Here is an 18,460-nt window from a genome sequence, read left to right as displayed (position 1 = left end):
AAGGATTTCTGGCCAAAGGTACTTCTCTCACCTCCCTGAAGGTGAGCCTTCTCAGAGACAGACGGCAATGAACCAATATGAACAAAGGCAAAAATGTAGAACATGGCTTCAGAAATGCAAATACAATCTACTGAGTTATCTGTGCTGGCTGTCGAGGCAAAGGAGGAACAGTAGTATGGAAAAGGCAAAACCACGGCTAACCTCACAACCTTCTATGTTTTCTTGGGGGGTCTAGTGGGTGGTTTTTCCCTTTCTGTTCAAATTTGCCTTCCCCATTTCTCTTTGCCTAAACCAACATTATTTTTTCCTGAGTGTAGAGTGCGATTAGTGTCCACAATGCAAGCTAGGAGAAAGAGTTTTAAAATTTGCCGGAGGAATCCCCACAAGCAGGTGGATTAAATTTCCCCATGTTTTTCTCCTTCATTCTCATTGCTCTTCCAATGCTGGGGTATCTCTTTTCGATTGAGTTCTGCTGTCTCACCGAGCCCAGTGTAAGTTCTGACCCTAGACTTCCCTACCTTCCACGGCGGTGTGTCATGGGGAAATTACCCTGAAATGTGGTGGTTTTATAAAGCTTCTTCCTGCTGCAGGAAGAATGAGCTCCTCTTCCCCACCCCACCCCCCCCGAGTTAAAATTCACATAGAATTAACCATTTTAAAGTGTACAAGTCATCAGCATTGGTATATCCACGGTGTTATGCAGCCATCACTTTTATGTAGTTGCCAAACTTTTTCATCACCCCAAAAGGAGCCCGATACCCATTTAGTGGTCACTCCCCATTCCCCCACCCATCCCCCAGCCTCTGACGTTTGCTAATCTGCTTTCTGTTTCCGTGGATTTCTCTGTTCTGGGCTTTTCACATTAATGGAATCACACACTGTGTGGCTCTTGGTGTCTGGGTACTTTGACTCAGCATAATGATTTCAAGGTTCATCCATGTTGTAGCATGTATCTGGTCCGTACCTCTTCCCTTTTTATGGCTGAATGAATAAACCACCTTTTGTATAAACCACCATTTGTTTATCTAGTCATCCATCGATAGATGTTCAGGTTATTTCCACTTTTGGGCTATTGTGAATGATGCTACTGTCCAATATTTAAGTCCAAGTTTTTGTTGGAAAACCTATTTTTATTTCTGGGTATATTCCCAGGGATGGAATGGCTGAGACCTATGGTAATTCTATGCATAAGTTTTTGGGGAACCACCAAACTCTTTTCCACAGCAGCTCTACCATTTTATATTCCCTGCAGCAATGTAGGAGTATCCCAGTCCTCACCAAGCACTTATGACTTTCATCTTTTTTAATTATAACCATCGTGGTAGGTGTACAGTGGTATCTAATGTGATCCCTAGGGTTTTGTACCAAGCACCCTCTATGTGCCAGGCATGGTGGGGTGAGGACAGGGTGTACTAAACAGACCCTGTGTCTGCTTTCCTACTGGTGGTCCACCCATTCTTTATTCCCTGAAAGTAATAGTAAAGAAAAGGAAGTCCTTTTCCTAGAGCATTTCTGTTCTGCTCATTAGCTCAATCAAATGCAGTTATCAGCATAGCCTGTGTTGCTAGGTTTTGATGCCCTTTTTTCCAGCAGTTAATTACAAGGGCCTGTATACTCCCCTACACTCAGCTTACAAGGCATGTTTAATTGGCTTCTGCTGCCACAAAAATACCTTTGAGTGATGCCTCGCTGATGGTCACTCGCCCTGAACACCTACCATACAGTCTGGTCAGTGCTGCCCAGTGGTCTCAGCGCCCGTGGCTTGTGCACCTGTGGAAGGCAAGCCTGTGTCACCACTGGGGAAGGCTATGTCCGGGGAAAATGGATTAAGATCCGTGTAATTTACAACTTGCCTGGAGCAGAGAACCGTTTCTCTTGATGTGCCATGCCTCTGCTCAGGAAAGGACTAAGCTGGCCCAGCCTGATCAGAAGCCCCACTGGGACCCCAATAGGTGGTCTGCAATTGAAGCCTCTCCTCAAGATATAGACACCTGTCTGTGGTCCTCGGTGACTGGAGCCAAAATTAGTCTCCTTCACCCAGTGCTCCTAAAAGTCAAATGGACTGGGACTCCCAGGGGATCTATTTGAGAGACACATGGGAGGCTGTGGGATGGGGTAGTGTTGTATAGGCTGCCCCCACCACCCTGCCAGTAAGAATGTTTGCAAGCTGCGGGAAGCAACTGGGTCGAAGTGACAGATACCAAGACCAAACGCTGACTTTTATCACCAGCCTCTTCCCAGCCTATAATAACTTCAGTTGCTCCCACGCAGTCATATTATAGGTTAGAAAGAAATCAGAAAGAAGTAAAATAGCATGATGGTTGAGCCCTGAGACTCCCGGATCAGGAAGGCCATTTTGAACTTGACTTTCCACTGTACTAGCTGAGCTCCCTTGGCGACGCTGTAGAACATCTCTGAACCTTGGTTTCCTCCTGTGTTCACTAGTAGGCCAGTTGCTGTGAAATAACTGCTTGAAGGGCAGAATGACTGTTTGGCTCTTCGTGAGAACTTGGAGAAAGCAGTTCATTTTGTGGGAGTTTGTACAGGAAAGGCTCATAGAGGATGTGGCCTTTGGAAAGGGCTCTGACGGAGGGGAAGGGGTTCTCCAAGTGGAAAGAGGGGGCAAGGACCAACCCAAAAGTTGGGTTGAGTGTAAAGCAGTGCCATGCTGAAGAGTCTGAGCTATTTCTAGAAAAGTGGCATCCCTAATAGTCATGAGCGTGAGCAGACCTGAGTTCAAAGCTGGGTCTCTCTTTCTTCTTCTGTAAAGTAAGAACTGTTGTGAGACCATAAGATGAGACATTAAGATGCTCAGCTCAATATTCAATGTTTAGCAAGTGACAAATAAATGGTATGGGCAATTATTATTGTGGTTGTGACTGTGGTATTATTGTTACTAGCTGAAGATTTGTGTACAGACTATGGAATGTTCAGATTAAGAAATTATACCCCGGGCGGCGCCTGTGGCTCAAGGAGTAGAGCGCCGGTCCCATATGCCGGAGGTGGCAGGTTCAAACCTAGCCCCGGCCAAAAACCACAAAAAAAAAAAAGAAATTATACCCCATACATTATGTAGCATTTTACTGTTTTAGGTGTTTAATGTTTTACTTGATGGGTTATTTATTGGAAACAGCCACCAGGAAATGGAGTTAAATTTTGCAGTTTCTCTCCTCAGTGGTTCTTCCCTATGGGAATGTGACAATGTGCTGCTGGTATTGGCATCATTCTCCTGGTGAGGGAAAAATTCAGATCTTCTTCTGTGTAGGTTTTTGGCAACTTCTCTTATTTCAATCTCTTAGCAGCCTGGACAGTATAAAAAACATATGAGTCTGAACTGTTGCCCTTATTCCAGAATAACTCAAACAACAGATTATTTGGTCTGAGATGGAAAAAGAAAGGATAGGTTCAAATCACAGAAGAGTGAGATCAACAGGAACTTTTCCTTAAGATTCTCATAAGAAATCAATCTCGGGTCGCATAACTTCAGAGCTGAAAGAAACTAGAGCCTAAGTAAAAACAAATTCCTATATTTAATATTTGTTTTAAAGCAAATAAAATTAAGCAATGCCAAAAATACATTTTCAGAGTGCACACATTTCATTACTTTAATACTCAAAAATTCCTTTTGGGCTAAGTGTTGTTATCTCCATTTTACAACTGAGACTGATGAAACTGAGACTCAGGGACAAAGATGTCAATTACTTCGTTCACACGGCTAGAAATTGCATGAGCCATACAAAAAATGGGTAGCCAATATCGAGAGCCTCCAAAGGGCTGGTTAAAAATATGAATAAATTTAAGGAAGTCTTAGTTAATTTTCTAGATGAGATATCCATGTGATTCTTTTTCCTTTTATTTTTTTTTTTAGAGACAGAGTCTCACTTTGTCACCCTTCATAGAGTGCTGTGACATCACAGCTCACAGCAATCTCCAGCTCTTGGGCTTAGGCAATTCTCTTGCCTCAGACTCCTGAGTAGCTGGGACTACAGGCACTCCTGCAATGCCTGGCTATTTTTTGTTGTTGTTGTTGCAGTTTGGCTGGGGCCAAGTTTGAACCCACCACCCTCCGTATATAGGGCTGGCGCCCTACTCACTGAGCCACAGGCACCACCCTCCACGTGATTCTTTTAAAGGAAAACAAAAATCTCTCCAGGTCTAAGGCAGTGGCGGCATCCTCTGCCTGGGTACACTGTCAGAGAGAGAGAGTCCCAGTGGGTTGGGGTTGCTTACAAACCTGCATTTGATTGGCATCTCACCTGGGCACCAACCTCACGTCTAGGAAGAAATACCTCACCTCTGGCTTCTGCATGCTGGTCATATTCACACGACTGGAATAGTTTTTTAATGTTTAGAGTCCAGTTGGAACATTTCTGAAACCCTGGGGGATGAAAAAGAAAAAAAACACTTCTCACTACCTCCCTACAGTTTGTGCTTAGTGATTTAGAAAAAGTAGTAAAAAAACAGAGATGTGGGAGATAACTTTCCATCCCGTTAACAAAAGCACATTTCATCTTCCCAGTTTCTCACTCCTTCCTCCCTCCTGCGTCTCTGCCGGGGAGGAACCACAGATGGTTATCGCTCAAGAGTGTAACTAGGGAAACCACAAACCTGCCCCAATCACTATGGAGACAGCCATTTATTTGTCCAGCCTCAGAGTATTCATGACATCAGCAAGGCCGGCCAGTAAAACACAGATACTTCTTACAAAGAAATCCTAATTCCCAGCGAGGAAGGTTGGGGGAATGCACAAGAGAATGTGTCGGTGACTTCCAGGGCTCCTGCCAGCCTCTCTGTAGGCGTGTTTGCAAAGCCCATTTCACAGAAGATGCAGGGAGGAGCCCTTTAGAACCAGCATAACTGAAAGCCGAGTTTGTGAATCAACAGACATTTTAAGGTTTAGAGACACAGCTGAGTGAATGATGTTCTGAGAATAAATCTATTTCTCACTGAGTCAGCCCCAGGGGTATAACAGGGTGAGCAGCCGTTGTGTTTTGCCTGGGATTGATTTGTTTCCCAGGATGCCACATAGGAGTTTCAGTACTAGACAAGGGAGAGTTCCAGGCAAACCTCGGGGAATTGGTCTACTTAGTTATAAACTCCTTTGCCCAAACATGAGGTTGACCATAGGAAAACAGGTAGATTTGAGGCAAGCCTCAAAATCTGTGGGTGCACAGTTTACAAGCAGTAGCCAAGCTTCCTCGATCCCTTTCACCTAAAAGTTGCTAGAAAATAGATGAAGGTCTCTCACAATAAATGTAGGATGTATTGTTTTGATTTGTTTTTGTTTTTGTTTTGTTGTTATGGTTTTATTTATATAGCAATACCAGAATTTGTTTCAAAGTTAAACTTGCCCAAATTAAACAGGAGCTTCACTCGTTCCCCCTAACTATCCTTAATGCTAAACTGGTTTGCAGAGATTTTCCCCCCTCCCCTGCATTTTTCAAACAAATTCATTTGCCAAATGCCCAACATACAGGAAAGGATGTAAACACAAAATGAGGAGTTACTGATATTTCCCGGTGATGTGTAAAACACCTCTTTATTCCCCAAGGTCTGGTATGCCTCACTGTTGCTAATCCGTCACTGGTGTTTGCATTATTGTGGAGGTGCTTTCAGGGTGCTATCTACTGCAATGGATGTGGTTTATCTCCTGCTGAGAAGTTATGTGTGTTGGACAGCGATATGATATATACTGAATAAGAGGTGTTACGCAAGCCACGTGGCAAGTATTCCTAACAGCTTGTAAAAATAGACTCCTGTTCAATTTAAACTTAATTCTAAACGGGCTATTCTGATCAGAGAGCTTAATTAATATAAGACTCTACCCTTTTTATGGTAGGTTTAGTTGGATAGAGTCTTTGAATGCTAAAAATCAATTATCTAAATATCTCTAAAAATCACTGGATACACCACTTTAAATGTCAGAGGTCAACAATTGCTTTACCTATTTTATAATATGTATTTGTATTTAAATGTATACCATGTTGCATATAACTAGGTACATACAAAAAATGGGCATAAAGTTGTCAGTTCTCTAGACAGGGATCTTTGTGGATACTTAAATAATTCATGGATCGGCAAACATATCTATATGCGTGTATTCTCTGGTCTGGTGGACAAGCGTATCAAATGTGCAAAATAAGAGATTCACCTCCTTTTGCTCATTTGAGATGTCGTTTTAATGTGGAATTACAGTAGCTCCCGAATGATGAGAAGTAGTGACAGTTCATTAGCAGACTGTGGCTTACATCAAGTGTTTGATTTGCCTAAAAAGTGTGACCGGTACTCAATTATACGAAGGATATGCATTTCTTGTGAACATACTCTTTTCCTTTTGCCAGTTAAAATCACCTTGAGCTTTATTTTTTTTTTTTCAAAGACCCCAGCCAGCAGCGGACAAATGCTTCTGTAATTTGTTCTCCAATAATAATGTTTTAGAATGTTAAACTGTCATTAAAAAAAACAACTTTCAGAGGTGCTACTAGATTTCTTATTTTCTGCTTAAGGACAATTGGATAATGGGGAGAAAAGAAATAGCATGTCAAGGCTGCTTCGTGCTTAGTCTTCCGCCTTGTTTCATGAAAGCGGGATTTCCCAGGTTTTTCCTTTGAACAGTTGTAACATTCTGTTTCTCCTCAGTCTAGAAAAGGAAGCCTACCTCGAACAGGTACCTGCATGAATGTACATACTGTATCAACAACAAATTCAAATTAGTCTTTAGAATGATCTTAAATCTTTTAAGATAATTGGGATATAAAAACCACAGGTGGTAACCTTCTTCCAAATATTTTCCAAGGCTGTCTGACACGTCAGTATATGATATATCCCGGGTACCTACCACAATGTGAGCTCCTAACAGTACTCCGTCGCTCTTATGGGTTAATTAATTGTTAGATCAAATGACCATTAACTTGCTTTGGGTTTCTACTAAGGCTTCTCTTGTGAATTTCATGCAGAAGTCCCCCACTTATTTTGCACATTCTGTGTAGATAGTTTTATTCAGAAATTAGCAAACCATTTTATTTAGACAGTGCTGAGCCGTAGCTGGTTCTCCCATTTAGCAGGAGGAAGACTGCGGCTACGGTTGCCGCAGAACTCTACTGCTGAATTTTGGGGCCCCAGAGCGACAGTGCCCTCAGGCTAAGTTTCACCATCCATCTGACGAGATGCTGGGACCCCAGAACATCTGCATGAGGAGTGAACAACTGGATGGATGCGCCCTGGTGTATAGAGCTTGCATGAAGATAATTAGTTGAGAATACTGTTCTTCCAGATTCCAAAAGCCTCTTTCTGGAGATTTCTGTTTTCAAGGTATTCCTCACAGGGACTCAAATGCATCATTGAAATCCTGAAATTTTCTTGTTTTTCTCTCTTTCCTTTTTTTCCTTCTTTTCTTTCTTACCTTTTCTCTCTCTCTTTTTTTTTTTATTATTGTTGGGAGATAGGTAAATTGCTTTTAAAATGGTAGCGAGGTTTTCTTAACCCTTTTTAAGGATTTAGATGTGCTGCTTTAATTTTTGAAACACAAGAATATTTCTAATCCAGCTTCTTTTATGACATTTCAAAATGTAATTGAAAGAGATGAACTGTGATAATAAGAGCATATGCTTATATGAATGGGAGTTCTTACAAAAGTGCTATTTCCTTGTCTGCCTGTTTGTGGAGATTAAGTCCTCACTCACGCTGGCTTTCCTTTCCGCCTTGTTTATATTCTCAGAGTATAAAAATACAGTAGTCAGAAAGCTCCTCTTGGAGAGTCTGCATTTAGTGCTTGTCTGAGGATTCCTTTCTAAATGGACTCTGGTATCATTTTAGCACTCGTATTGTTGGCCGAAATCTGAGCTTCCCGGGGAAATTAGAGCAGTTAATTTAATATCATGAAATGTTTGGGGGCTTCTTGGCTTATTCAGAGTCAGGGGGATGTAAATCAAATTGAGGATTCTATATAAAGTAGAGGACAATAAAAGTGGCCTCTAAAAAATAGTCAGCCTCCCCCTCAGTCCACTGGCTTCCTGGCATTCATCTTCACCCTGGGCCCATGGAAATCTCATTTATTCCGAGTCTCCTTCTCAGGGGCTCCCAAGTAGATGTCTGCGTCTCAGGAAGATAGGGAAGTCGGGAAGGCACTTAGCTCTCTGTGGGCACAGTGTGTGTGCTCAGTTCTTATTTGTTATCAATCGCAGTAGGGCCACAGGGCTGTGGCCAGGACAGTGTGGCTTCTGACATAGAATTTTATCCCATGCAGTTTGGGCCCAGCCCCAATGCACTTTCCATAGATGGACTTATTCTGCAACCATCAGCAATCGTCTGTGAAGTGCCAGGCACTGTGCTAGGCGTTGGGATAAGTTACTTTCTGTGGAAAGGAGCAAATATTCAGCAGCAGTGGGAAATACACTTCTTGTCGCCAAGGAAAGCTAGAAAGTGAGCTTTCAGACGTCCTCAGACCACAGAGTTCTTTCTGCTCACATTTCCAAAGTTCTTTTTGCACATGCCTCCTGAGCGATGGGGTGTGTGGTGCAGGATGGACAGTGGGCTTTGTTGATTTGTTTTTGAGAGGGTCTTTGAATGAGCCCTTTCAAAGGCACAATAAAGACCTTTGACCTGAGAGCTTAGAATACATGCCGGCGGCCCTGCTAGGTTCTCTGTGTGTTTAGTAACACTCCATTCCACCACCCTCAAAGAAATGCTGGGCTGGTGTTTATTTCCCCTCCCCTCTCCTGTGCTTGAGGGCTAACTTTTCTGTCTCTGAGGTGTACTTTTGGAAGCAAACAGAAACCTGTCTGAACCAAGTGCATATTTTAGTTGGTTTTAAGAACTATTTATGTGAAATATGAGGAATGCTTGTGGACAATTAATTTGGCTTTTTACAAATGCTGTAATGCTCGGTGCCATGGAGATATAATAGCTGGGAAGTGGGGTAACTGCCTGGTGGGCCCCCATCAGCCCTGCAGCCTCCCAGAGTGAATGGGGCATCTTTGCTACCGGGGTTGGGATATAGTTCCTCTTTGTTTTATCTATGATTATAATGAAAGCAGACAATCTCTATTATAACAAATATCTTCTAGAAAAGCCACACTTATGCATATTTATTTTTAACTTTGATATAGTTCATGTTTTAAAATAGACTATAAAATATACCCCTACCATGCTTATGATGCTCAGTTTTCCCCATTACAGAGAAATAACTAGATGTCAACTTTTGCCAACCACTAAAAATATTTAAACATCATTTATTGAGAATATATTAGATGTGTCTGTGTTTAGCATGAAGATAATCAGAGCACTCTCTAAGACTCTCTGTCCCCACCACTTCAGTTTCCCACATTACAAGATTCTGATTAGATATCAGTCATGTGTTGTGGGTCTTTTTTTTTTTAACTTTTGCCCATCTCTCCCAACACACTTTTTCATTCTTTCTACTATTTCGTTTTTTCTCTTCTTTCAATGACTTTCTCTTCTGCTCTGAAGATTCCATTCTTTTCCTCATAAAATTCTGTACACTTAAGAGTCTCCTGTTTGGTTTCTGGTGCTCTCAAAAAGAAAAGGAATGAAAAATGCTACACAGATTCAGCAAATAAATAATACACTAATAACAAAGATCTCTCTGAAATGTCTGCACAAAAGCCGGTGCACCTCCAGCGGCCACTCTCTGGACACCCTGGACTTCCTGATTTGATGACTTAGATGCTTTTCTACTTAGGCGGATGGTGCCATTTTTGTCGAATTCAGCATGTTCATGGAAAAATTTCTTGAAGCCAAAAGCCAACCCCACTGCATTTCTGCTTGGTAAGGTTTGGTGGCCTTGCCGTGGGCAGGAGCTGTTGATTCATCAGCCTTTTAAATGGATGATAAATCTAGAAGCTGGGCCACAGTACTAGGCTGCCTTCATAGAACCTCCGCAGGGAATCAGCAGCCCCAATGCTGCAAGAAATCTATGGAAAAAGACATTCAGGAAACTCGTGTTAAGAAAACCTCCGAAAGAATTAGGGATAGGGAGGCCTCAGGGAGCCTCAAGTGCAAGGGTGTCAGTGAGAACTTTGAACGTTTCAGATCCGACTCGCCAGCCTAAAGTGTGCTTCTGCTTCTTGAGATGTCTGTCTGCTGTGTATTTTTTGAATTCTAAATATCTAAATCTTGTATCGTGAACATCTCTTGAGATGATACAGTTTCCCATAATCCCACGGCAGAGACTGTTTGTTGTAATGCACAGCGTCGCTCTAATTGTGTTTCCTTCGTATGCATTTGCACAATCCTACATCTATTTACTTTTCCAGTAGTAATAGTATTTTCAGTTTAATTCGGCCTTCCCTGGCAGAAAATAAAGCCATCGGAAAGGGTTACCAACGGTAGCTTTAACACAGCTTTTGTGGAGAGTTGTCTCGGGATAGTTTAGTGCAAATTACAAATGAAAATTCCAGCAACAGGAGGAAATACCTCCCAAAAAATGAGAAAGCCCCCCTTTTTTCTGAGACAAAAGAAAATTTAAAAAGAATCCAGAAAAGAGTTTTTCTTTATAGCCATACGTCTTTTTCAAGCCTGCCCTCTCCCAAAACCGTGGTGCGCTCTGCAGACAAATATAGTAAACAGTCTGGTGTTAATAACCATTTTTTATAACATCTTTTTGGGTTTTTTAAGAGGAAAATATCAAACGAATTATATACAATATCTGGTATTTAACTTAGGGTATGGTCAAGGTAAATATCCTAACTACACATCATACATATTTTGATTTAGAGAAAACGGTGTCTATTTGTTACCCTTCAATTAAATTACCACAGTCCCCAACTAGAACGTATATTAGTCAAGGCATCCTTTTAAAAGACATTATTTTCATGCTCATGGGATGGAAAGGGAAATAAAAAAGGAATCTTGAAATAGGTGCATTTAATTCTCCCCAATTTAAATTTAAGTGGTACATCTTTAAGGCAATAACGATATTCTTTTTTTCCCCTATCACGAACACTTCCATCAATGAATTTCTTTAATGTTGATGATGCTTGGTGCAGTTTGAGGGAATCTGTATTTAGTCAGAAAATGCTTCAAGAGAATGACCTACCAGATGGGCCCCATAACAATGCACAGAGACATCAAACCACCACAGACATTTGGTGCTTAGAATAATAAAAAGACTATAAAATTAGATTAGTTGGGTCTAATTTGGAATTGGTATATTCCCCATGCACCCTCGCCGCTCTTGGGCAGATGAAGCCTTGAGATTTAGCACGGTGTCAGAGCAGAAGACTGCAACTTCCAGTCAAAGGCAGAGGAGCGAACAGGAGAGAGGAAAAAAGCATTCTGGGAGGTCGCGGAGGGCAGAGCAGTGACCTCCAATGATTTACAGGCCTTTAGCTTAATGAAATTGTTTCAGTGACATGACGGTAAGAGCTCGTAATGGATTGGATGCCCTAATGTAATGAAATTACTCCCTTCTGCCTAAAAAAAAAAAAAAAAAAAATGCGCAATTAATATTTACTGAGACCTGACAGCCTTTGGCGCGCTCGCTCACTCGTCTGTGTAGTCCTCTCAGACAGTCAGAGAGCAGAGGCGAGACGGAGCAGCGTGGCAGACAGGCTGGCTCTGTGCGAGCTCCTGGCGGGGACAGGCAGAGCCTGCAAGGGGGTGGAGGGACAGGCGCTCGGCGGCCGCCCGCCGGGCCCCTCGGCGCTGCCCGCTCAGCCTTCACGCTGTCCCTCGCTTTCCCACAGGCAACTGGACAACAACCACATCAGCTGCATTGAAGATGGAGCCTTCCGAGCGCTGCGCGGTTTGGAGATCCTGTGAGTTGATTTTGCGATTCCTGCCTTGTGTGTGCGTGCGTGTGTGTGTGTGTGTGTGTGTGTGTCCCCGTGTGGGAAGGAGACGGGGAGTATGTGTACAGAGGGGTCCGTGTGGATGCCTTTCTGGTCTTCCTACTGCAGTGCTATTAAAATTGGGAACCGGGAGATCCCTCCGGCTCACCTTGGCCAAAGTGTTTGCAGGCAGCAAAGTGTGATTTCTCACCTCCTGCAAACTGGGGTTCCTGCTAATTAAGTCTCAATTGAGCGTTTCTCCCCCCACAAGGCTCCGGCAGTATTTGTTGCTGGGAGAGACAGATGGGCTGGAGCAGCCCCCCAGAGCCAGCCAGAGCGTTCAGGGAGAGTGTGTTTGAGTGAGGGCACGCCGGAGACAGGTTCTGTGAGAGAGGGTGAGCACCGGAGGTCAGTTGGAATCACCCAGAATCAGAAAAGGACCTTGGCACAGGATGGGGGGATGCCGAACAGCCTGGGAAAGTCCAGCCATTGCCACTGCTTTCATCTCAGGTTTCAATTCAAACTTTCAGCAGTAACCGTGACCTTAAAGCGGCAGGGAGGAAAAGATGACAGGAGGTGACCCCTTCCCCACAATCACACCCTCTGCACCTTGTCTAGGCAAAAAAATCATGTAGCTATCCTGTGTTCTGGATTTTCAAATGGATCTAACTAAGGAAACCTGATTTCAGGAGGAAAGTCGGCTAGAAGTCATCTTGGGGTCATTCAAAACTAAAGTTGGATTGTGTAAGAAAACATTTGGATTGTTCCCACCAAAGCCAGCCACAATCTGGCTGTCCCTGATTTTGAGAAACCTGGAGAGGGTTACAGTGCAGCACAGTAGGACTTGTGTCAGGAGACGCGTGGTTCCGTTCCGATTCTGCCACTGATTAGCTGTGTGACCTTGGGCAAGTCTTTTCGGCTCTCAGAGCCTCAGTTTTCTCACTTGCAAAATGAAGGAGTTGGTTGCTCTATCTTGGGAGTGACTTCCCCTTTCCAAATCCTATAATCGCTTGGTTCTAAAAATAATTCTGTTGGTACTATTCTAGCCAGTGAGTGAAAGAGAGTAGAGTTTCCTGAGCATCCCTCTAAAAATAAAAAATTACATAGTCACAAGTTACCTATCTCTGATTCCAGAAGATTGAGTGAATGAACGCAAAGTAAATAAATGAATAAACACATTCAAATGTTCCTTTGTACTTTAAGGAGAGAGAAAAGGGTCCTCCCTCCACCTGTCTTTCCACCTGGCCCCTCAGACACCAGCAACGGGTTGGGGAGACTCTGTCCACGTTGTTTGAGAGGAAGGTGATTCCAAGAGGAATCACGGAAAATAAAAGGGGATGCTGATGCTGCAAGCTGCTTGAAATTGGATGAAAGCCGAGAATTCCTGGTACAGAACAGACAAGACCCACAGTGAGGGAGGTCAGATTGTCCTTCCTGAGATGGATGGCCTCTCCTCACCCAAACTCTGACCCTGGAAATGGCGTCAAATGCATGTCTGCAGGGAGAGGGTGCCAGCCCCAAATTTAGTAACCTAGGCCTTCTCTCATCAGGAGGTTGGGAACTGAGAAGGGTAGGCATGATTTTCCTTGCCTGCAAAATAGCGGTTGTAGAAAGGGCTGCTAGGAGCATATCACCTTTTTCCTCCTTTGACAGAGAGAATGAGAAAGATGAGAAAATTCCCTGGGAAGAGACCAGGAGATGGAAGTCACCAGCTGCCACGAAACAGCTGTGGTGACCTGACAGCTGCATGTTCATTCTCTGCTGGGAGTGGTGATGTCTCGCCTCACCAGGAAGGCAGCCCAGAGGAGAGGAGAGGGCTTTACAGCCAGACACACCTGGGTGTGCAATCCAGAGGCCGTGGGACCTGGGTCAAGCTTCTTAACTTCTCTATTTCCTCAAGTTTATGAAGAAACAACTTCTATACTACATAGGAGGGGCTCCCATAAACACTGTTCCTTATACTTCCTAACTTCCGTCCCTACATGCGTGCCCTTGCCCCCACCCAAACCCTGCCCAGGACAGAATTGGACAGTTCCACTCAGATGTTTGCTATTAAAAAAAAAAAAAATATATATATATATATATAAAAATCCAGATCCACCAGGTGTCTCAGAGAGTTGAAACTTAAAACCCGTGACCAAAAAGAAAAAAAAAGTTCTCATTCTCCATCATTACAAAGAGCCCACAGGATCTGATTAGTTTATCTTTTCAATTCCAAACAAAGCCAGATCAATAGCATTGTTTTAAAGATGCTCGCTTCACAAGGCTAAGTGCTTAAAATTAATCATAATCAGTTATTCCATGGGTTTTTAATTTCCAGCAGAGGCACATGGCTTTGGAACCATCCATCTTAATGGTGAGCCATTCTGAAATTGGCTGGAGCTGACATCTCCATTTAAAGAACCTCCCTTCCCCACCCCCGGACCTTCCAAATCTCATCCCCACGTTATTGTTTTATAACACTTCTCTGTGATCACTGTTTAGGTACTGTAAAAAATCTTGGCAATGAAATGATAAAGAGGACTCAGCGAGGACGTCACACATTAACTTAATAAATTTTTCAGTGACAGACAAGAGAGTTCAAAAAACCCTATTCCCAGAAAGGTCATTTTCAAACTTCAAAAGCTTAAAAGTCTGCGAATTAAGAAGACAGAATATAAAATTTGGGGTGTGTTTTCTCTGACATTAGGCAGTAGGAAACAAAACACAAGGAAAGACTCAGAATTATAGGCAGTCCTTGAGTTACAAACATCTGACTCATGTACAGCTCACACTTACAAACAGGGGCTGCTATGGTGATACGTAAACGTACCTGTTCCAACTGACATACAAACTCAACTTAAGAATAAGTGTACAGAACCTATCTTATTCATAGCCCAATTTTGACTGCCTCAAAATTGGAAGGCTCTCAAAATTAACTTAAGGAAAGTTTGCGGATATCAACTACTAGAAGAAATATGTCACACGCGAACACGATAACCCTTCCTATGGGTGGAAATACCATAAACTTCTTTCTATCCAGGCCGGGTTTGGCTTCACCAGTTCCACTGAATGAGAATTTAGGAGGTGAGGCCGAGGGGGAACCACCAAAATTAACCACCTGTACCTCATTTTGCAGGGGGTGGGGAGAGGTATGTCCAGCACAAAGATTGGTAGACAAGAAAAGGAGCCGCCACCCTCCCTTTTCCAGGGAGCACAAAGAAATCATAGTTTGGGTGAAACTTCCCAAGGCTCAGTGCCAGTGCAGGGGCAGAAGAATGAGAGCAGGGGTAACAGTGAGCAGTTACTCACCTGTAACCAGCGCGCTTACCCTAGCTCCTGTCACCCTCACAGCCCCTCAGTGGAGCTGCTAGTATCATCACCCTCCTTCTACAAAGAAGTGGCCGGTCTCAGAGAGGCCAAGTAACTGCTTAACTAATTCACAGCAGAGCCTGTGTGATTAGCCGTTCCACCAAGCTGCCCTTTGGGTCTGAGCTGCTGAGCCTGGCATGGTGTTTGGCTCCCCTAAAGCATGGCTGGCATGCGCTGCGGGATGGTGCAAACCGGCCTCTAAGAACCGGCCTTGGCAAACCACCGAGAGACTCCCAATCCTGCTGGGGAGAAAGACGGAGCCTCCCACAAGCTCGTAAGATTGTCCTTGTTGCTCCCTTTACCCAGTTAATAGGTCCCCACAAAGTTACAGTTAACAAACACGCAGGAGGAAGAAAATAATCCTGCTTTACACTGATTACATTGTAGTCCCAGAGACAATTTATTCTCATTCCTGGCCATTGTCAATGGACTTTGTCATGCAACAGTTTGGGGGCCTTGTTTTCCAGACATTGCCCATCCCCCAAATAACAGCCTCAACTTTGTGTTTCTTAATTGAGGGACCCAAGCTCTGTGAATTAGACCCCCATATGTTACCTACATCATTGCCTTTAATTGCCACCTGTTTTATACATTTAGCAATTTGGTTTCCTCCAAATAAATCGTGCTTATGCTGTGCTTGAATATGCAGAGATGGCATTCCCAACTCTGAGTAGTCAGGAGTCACCGTGGCAGGGCTGAGGGTGGGTTTCTAGCCCCTGCCAGTGGGCTGAGGATGGCCAGGCACTTCAGGTTAAAGCAACACCTCCCTGCCCAACATGCCATCGTGGGTTAGAAAAGATGCTTAAGGCTCGGCGCCTGTGGTTCAAGTGGCTAAGGCACCAGTGACATACATCTTAGCTGGCGGGTTTGAATCCAGCCCAGGCCTGCCAAACAACAATGACGGCTGTAACCAAAAATAGCCGGGTGTTGTGTGCCGGTTAAGTCTGCGAATTAAGAAGACAGAATATAAAATTTGGGGTGTGTTTTCTCTGACATTAGGCAGTAGGAAACAAAACACAAGGAAAGACTCAGAATTATAGGCAGTCCTTGAGTTACAAACATCTGACTCATGTACAGCTCACACTTACAAACAGGGGCTGCTATGGTGATACGTAAACGTACCTGTTCCAACTGACATACAAACTCAACTTAAGAATAAGTGTACAGAACCTATCTTATTCATAGCCCAGAGACTGCCTCAAAATTGGAAGGCTCTCAAAATTAACTTAAGGAAAGTTTGCGGATATCAACTACTAGAAGAAATATGTCACACGCGAACACGATAACCCTTCCTATGGGTGGAAATACCATAAACTTCTTTCTATCCAGGCCGGGTTTGGCTTCACCAGTTCCACTGAATGAGAATTTAGGAGGTGAGGCCGAGGGGGAACCACCAAAATTAACCACCTGTACCTCATTTTGCAGGGGGTGGGGAGAGGTATGTCCAGCACAAAGATTGGTAGACAAGAAAAGGAGCCGCCACCCTCCCTTTTCCAGGGAGCACAAAGAAATCATAGTTTGGGTGAAACTTCCCAAGGCTCAGTGCCAGTGCAGGGGCAGAAGAATGAGAGCAGGGGTAACAGTGAGCAGTTACTCACCTGTAACCAGCGCGCTTACCCTAGCTCCTGTCACCCTCACAGCCCCTCAGTGGAGCTGCTAGTATCATCACCCTCCTTCTACAAAGAAGTGGCCGGTCTCAGAGAGGCCAAGTAACTGCTTAACTAATTCACAGCAGAGCCTGTGTGATTAGCCGTTCCACCAAGCTGCCCTTTGGGTCTGAGCTGCTGAGCCTGGCATGGTGTTTGGCTCCCCTAAAGCATGGCTGGCATGCGCTGCGGGATGGTGCGAACCGGCCTCTAAGAACCGGCCTTGGCAAACCACCGAGAGACTCCCAATCCTGCTGGGGAGAAAGACGGAGCCTCCCACAAGCTCGTAAGATTGTCCTTGTTGCTCCCTTTACCCAGTTAATAGGTCCCCACAAAGTTACAGTTAACAAACACGCAGGAGGAAGAAAATAATCCTGCTTTACACTGATTACATTGTAGTCCCAGAGACAATTTATTCTCATTCCTGGCCATTGTCAATGGACTTTGTCATGCAACAGTTTGGGGGCCTTGTTTTCCAGACATTGCCCATCCCCCAAATAACAGCCTCAACTTTGTGTTTCTTAATTGAGGGACCCAAGCTCTGTGAATTAGACCCCCATATGTTACCTACATCATTGCCTTTAATTGCCACCTGTTTTATACATTTAGCAATTTGGTTTCCTCCAAATAAATCGTGCTTATGCTGTGCTTGAATATGCAGAGATGGCATTCCCAACTCTGAGTAGTCAGGAGTCACCGTGGCAGGGCTGAGGGTGGGTTTCTAGCCCCTGCCAGTGGGCTGAGGATGGCCAGGCACTTCAGGTTAAAGCAACACCTCCCTGCCCAACATGCCATCGTGGGTTAGAAAAGATGCTTAAGGCTCGGCGCCTGTGGTTCAAGTGGCTAAGGCACCAGTGACATACATCTTAGCTGGCGGGTTTGAATCCAGCCCAGGCCTGCCAAACAACAATGACGGCTGTAACCAAAAATAGCCGGGTGTTGTGGTGAGCACCTGCAGTCCCAGCCACTTGGGAGGTGAAAGACAGGAGAATCGCTTGAGCCCAGGAATTGGAGGTTGCTGTGAGCTGTGATGCCACGGCACTCTACCCAGCGTGACACCTTGAGGCTCTGTCTCAAAAAAAAAAGAAAGAATGAATGAAAAGACGCTTAACTCTAATGAAAAGCAAATTAAAAGTATGGACATATAAAACAAAAATGAGAAAACATAGTTAATAAAAAATAAGTCATTAAATGGTTTTTTCCAATAGTAGTATAGGAGAAGAAAAGGTATTTTCAAATAGCATCTCCTGACCAAATGTAGCAAGTCAGAAGTTCAGTAAATACATTGTCAAAAATGCCAGACCACAGATACCAGCAACACATCCTGAAAATGCTCTTATCTCTCAGTGAGTGGTCTGCCTTTGATAAATCGCTGGAACCAGCTAAATTGTACAGAGATCCGACAGGTCTGTAGATAACCAGCATGCGCTGTTTTGGAGCACTCACTCTCGTTTATGTCACTTGCCAGATTTGGAAATTTAGTGACATTATCATTGGCTGGTGCTGGCGGGACCGTAGGTGTCTCCAGGATGACCTCTTCTTGTCCAGATAAGTTGCACAGAGTAGGCAGTGGAGGCGGGCATGTGCCTCCTAACATTCTACACCCTGAGCACCTCGCCTGGCTCACTCAAGCCCCAGCCTGGCTAGGAGACTTGCCTGAGGTCAACAACAAGG

General features: G+C 44.0%; 1 protein-coding gene across 2 annotated transcripts in view; it reads left to right on the top strand.

The window, feature by feature from the left end:
* Nucleotides 1-18,460, top strand: part of SLIT3 (slit guidance ligand 3) — a 677,992-nt gene that overhangs the window by 484,714 nt on the left and 174,818 nt on the right. Inside the window, exons 1-2 of one of the 2 annotated variants that reach the window (XM_053566758.1) lie at nt 11,318-11,378; nt 11,706-11,777. Coding sequence is in view for 1 of the 2 variants with exons in the window: in XM_053566757.1 (XP_053422732.1) it covers nt 11,706-11,777 (72 nt within the window). In the remaining variant the exon portion in view is untranslated. Of the gene's footprint in view, nt 1-11,317; nt 11,379-11,705; nt 11,778-18,460 lie in introns of those variants that run through there. The other variant, XM_053566757.1, reaches the window with a different exon arrangement.

Source organism: Nycticebus coucang, chromosome 17 (assembly GCF_027406575.1).
Source record: "Nycticebus coucang isolate mNycCou1 chromosome 17, mNycCou1.pri, whole genome shotgun sequence".
Lineage (NCBI taxonomy): Eukaryota > Metazoa > Chordata > Mammalia > Primates > Lorisidae > Nycticebus > Nycticebus coucang.
Note: the sequence above shows the minus strand (reverse complement) of the source record. Positions and strands in the feature narration are given on the sequence as shown.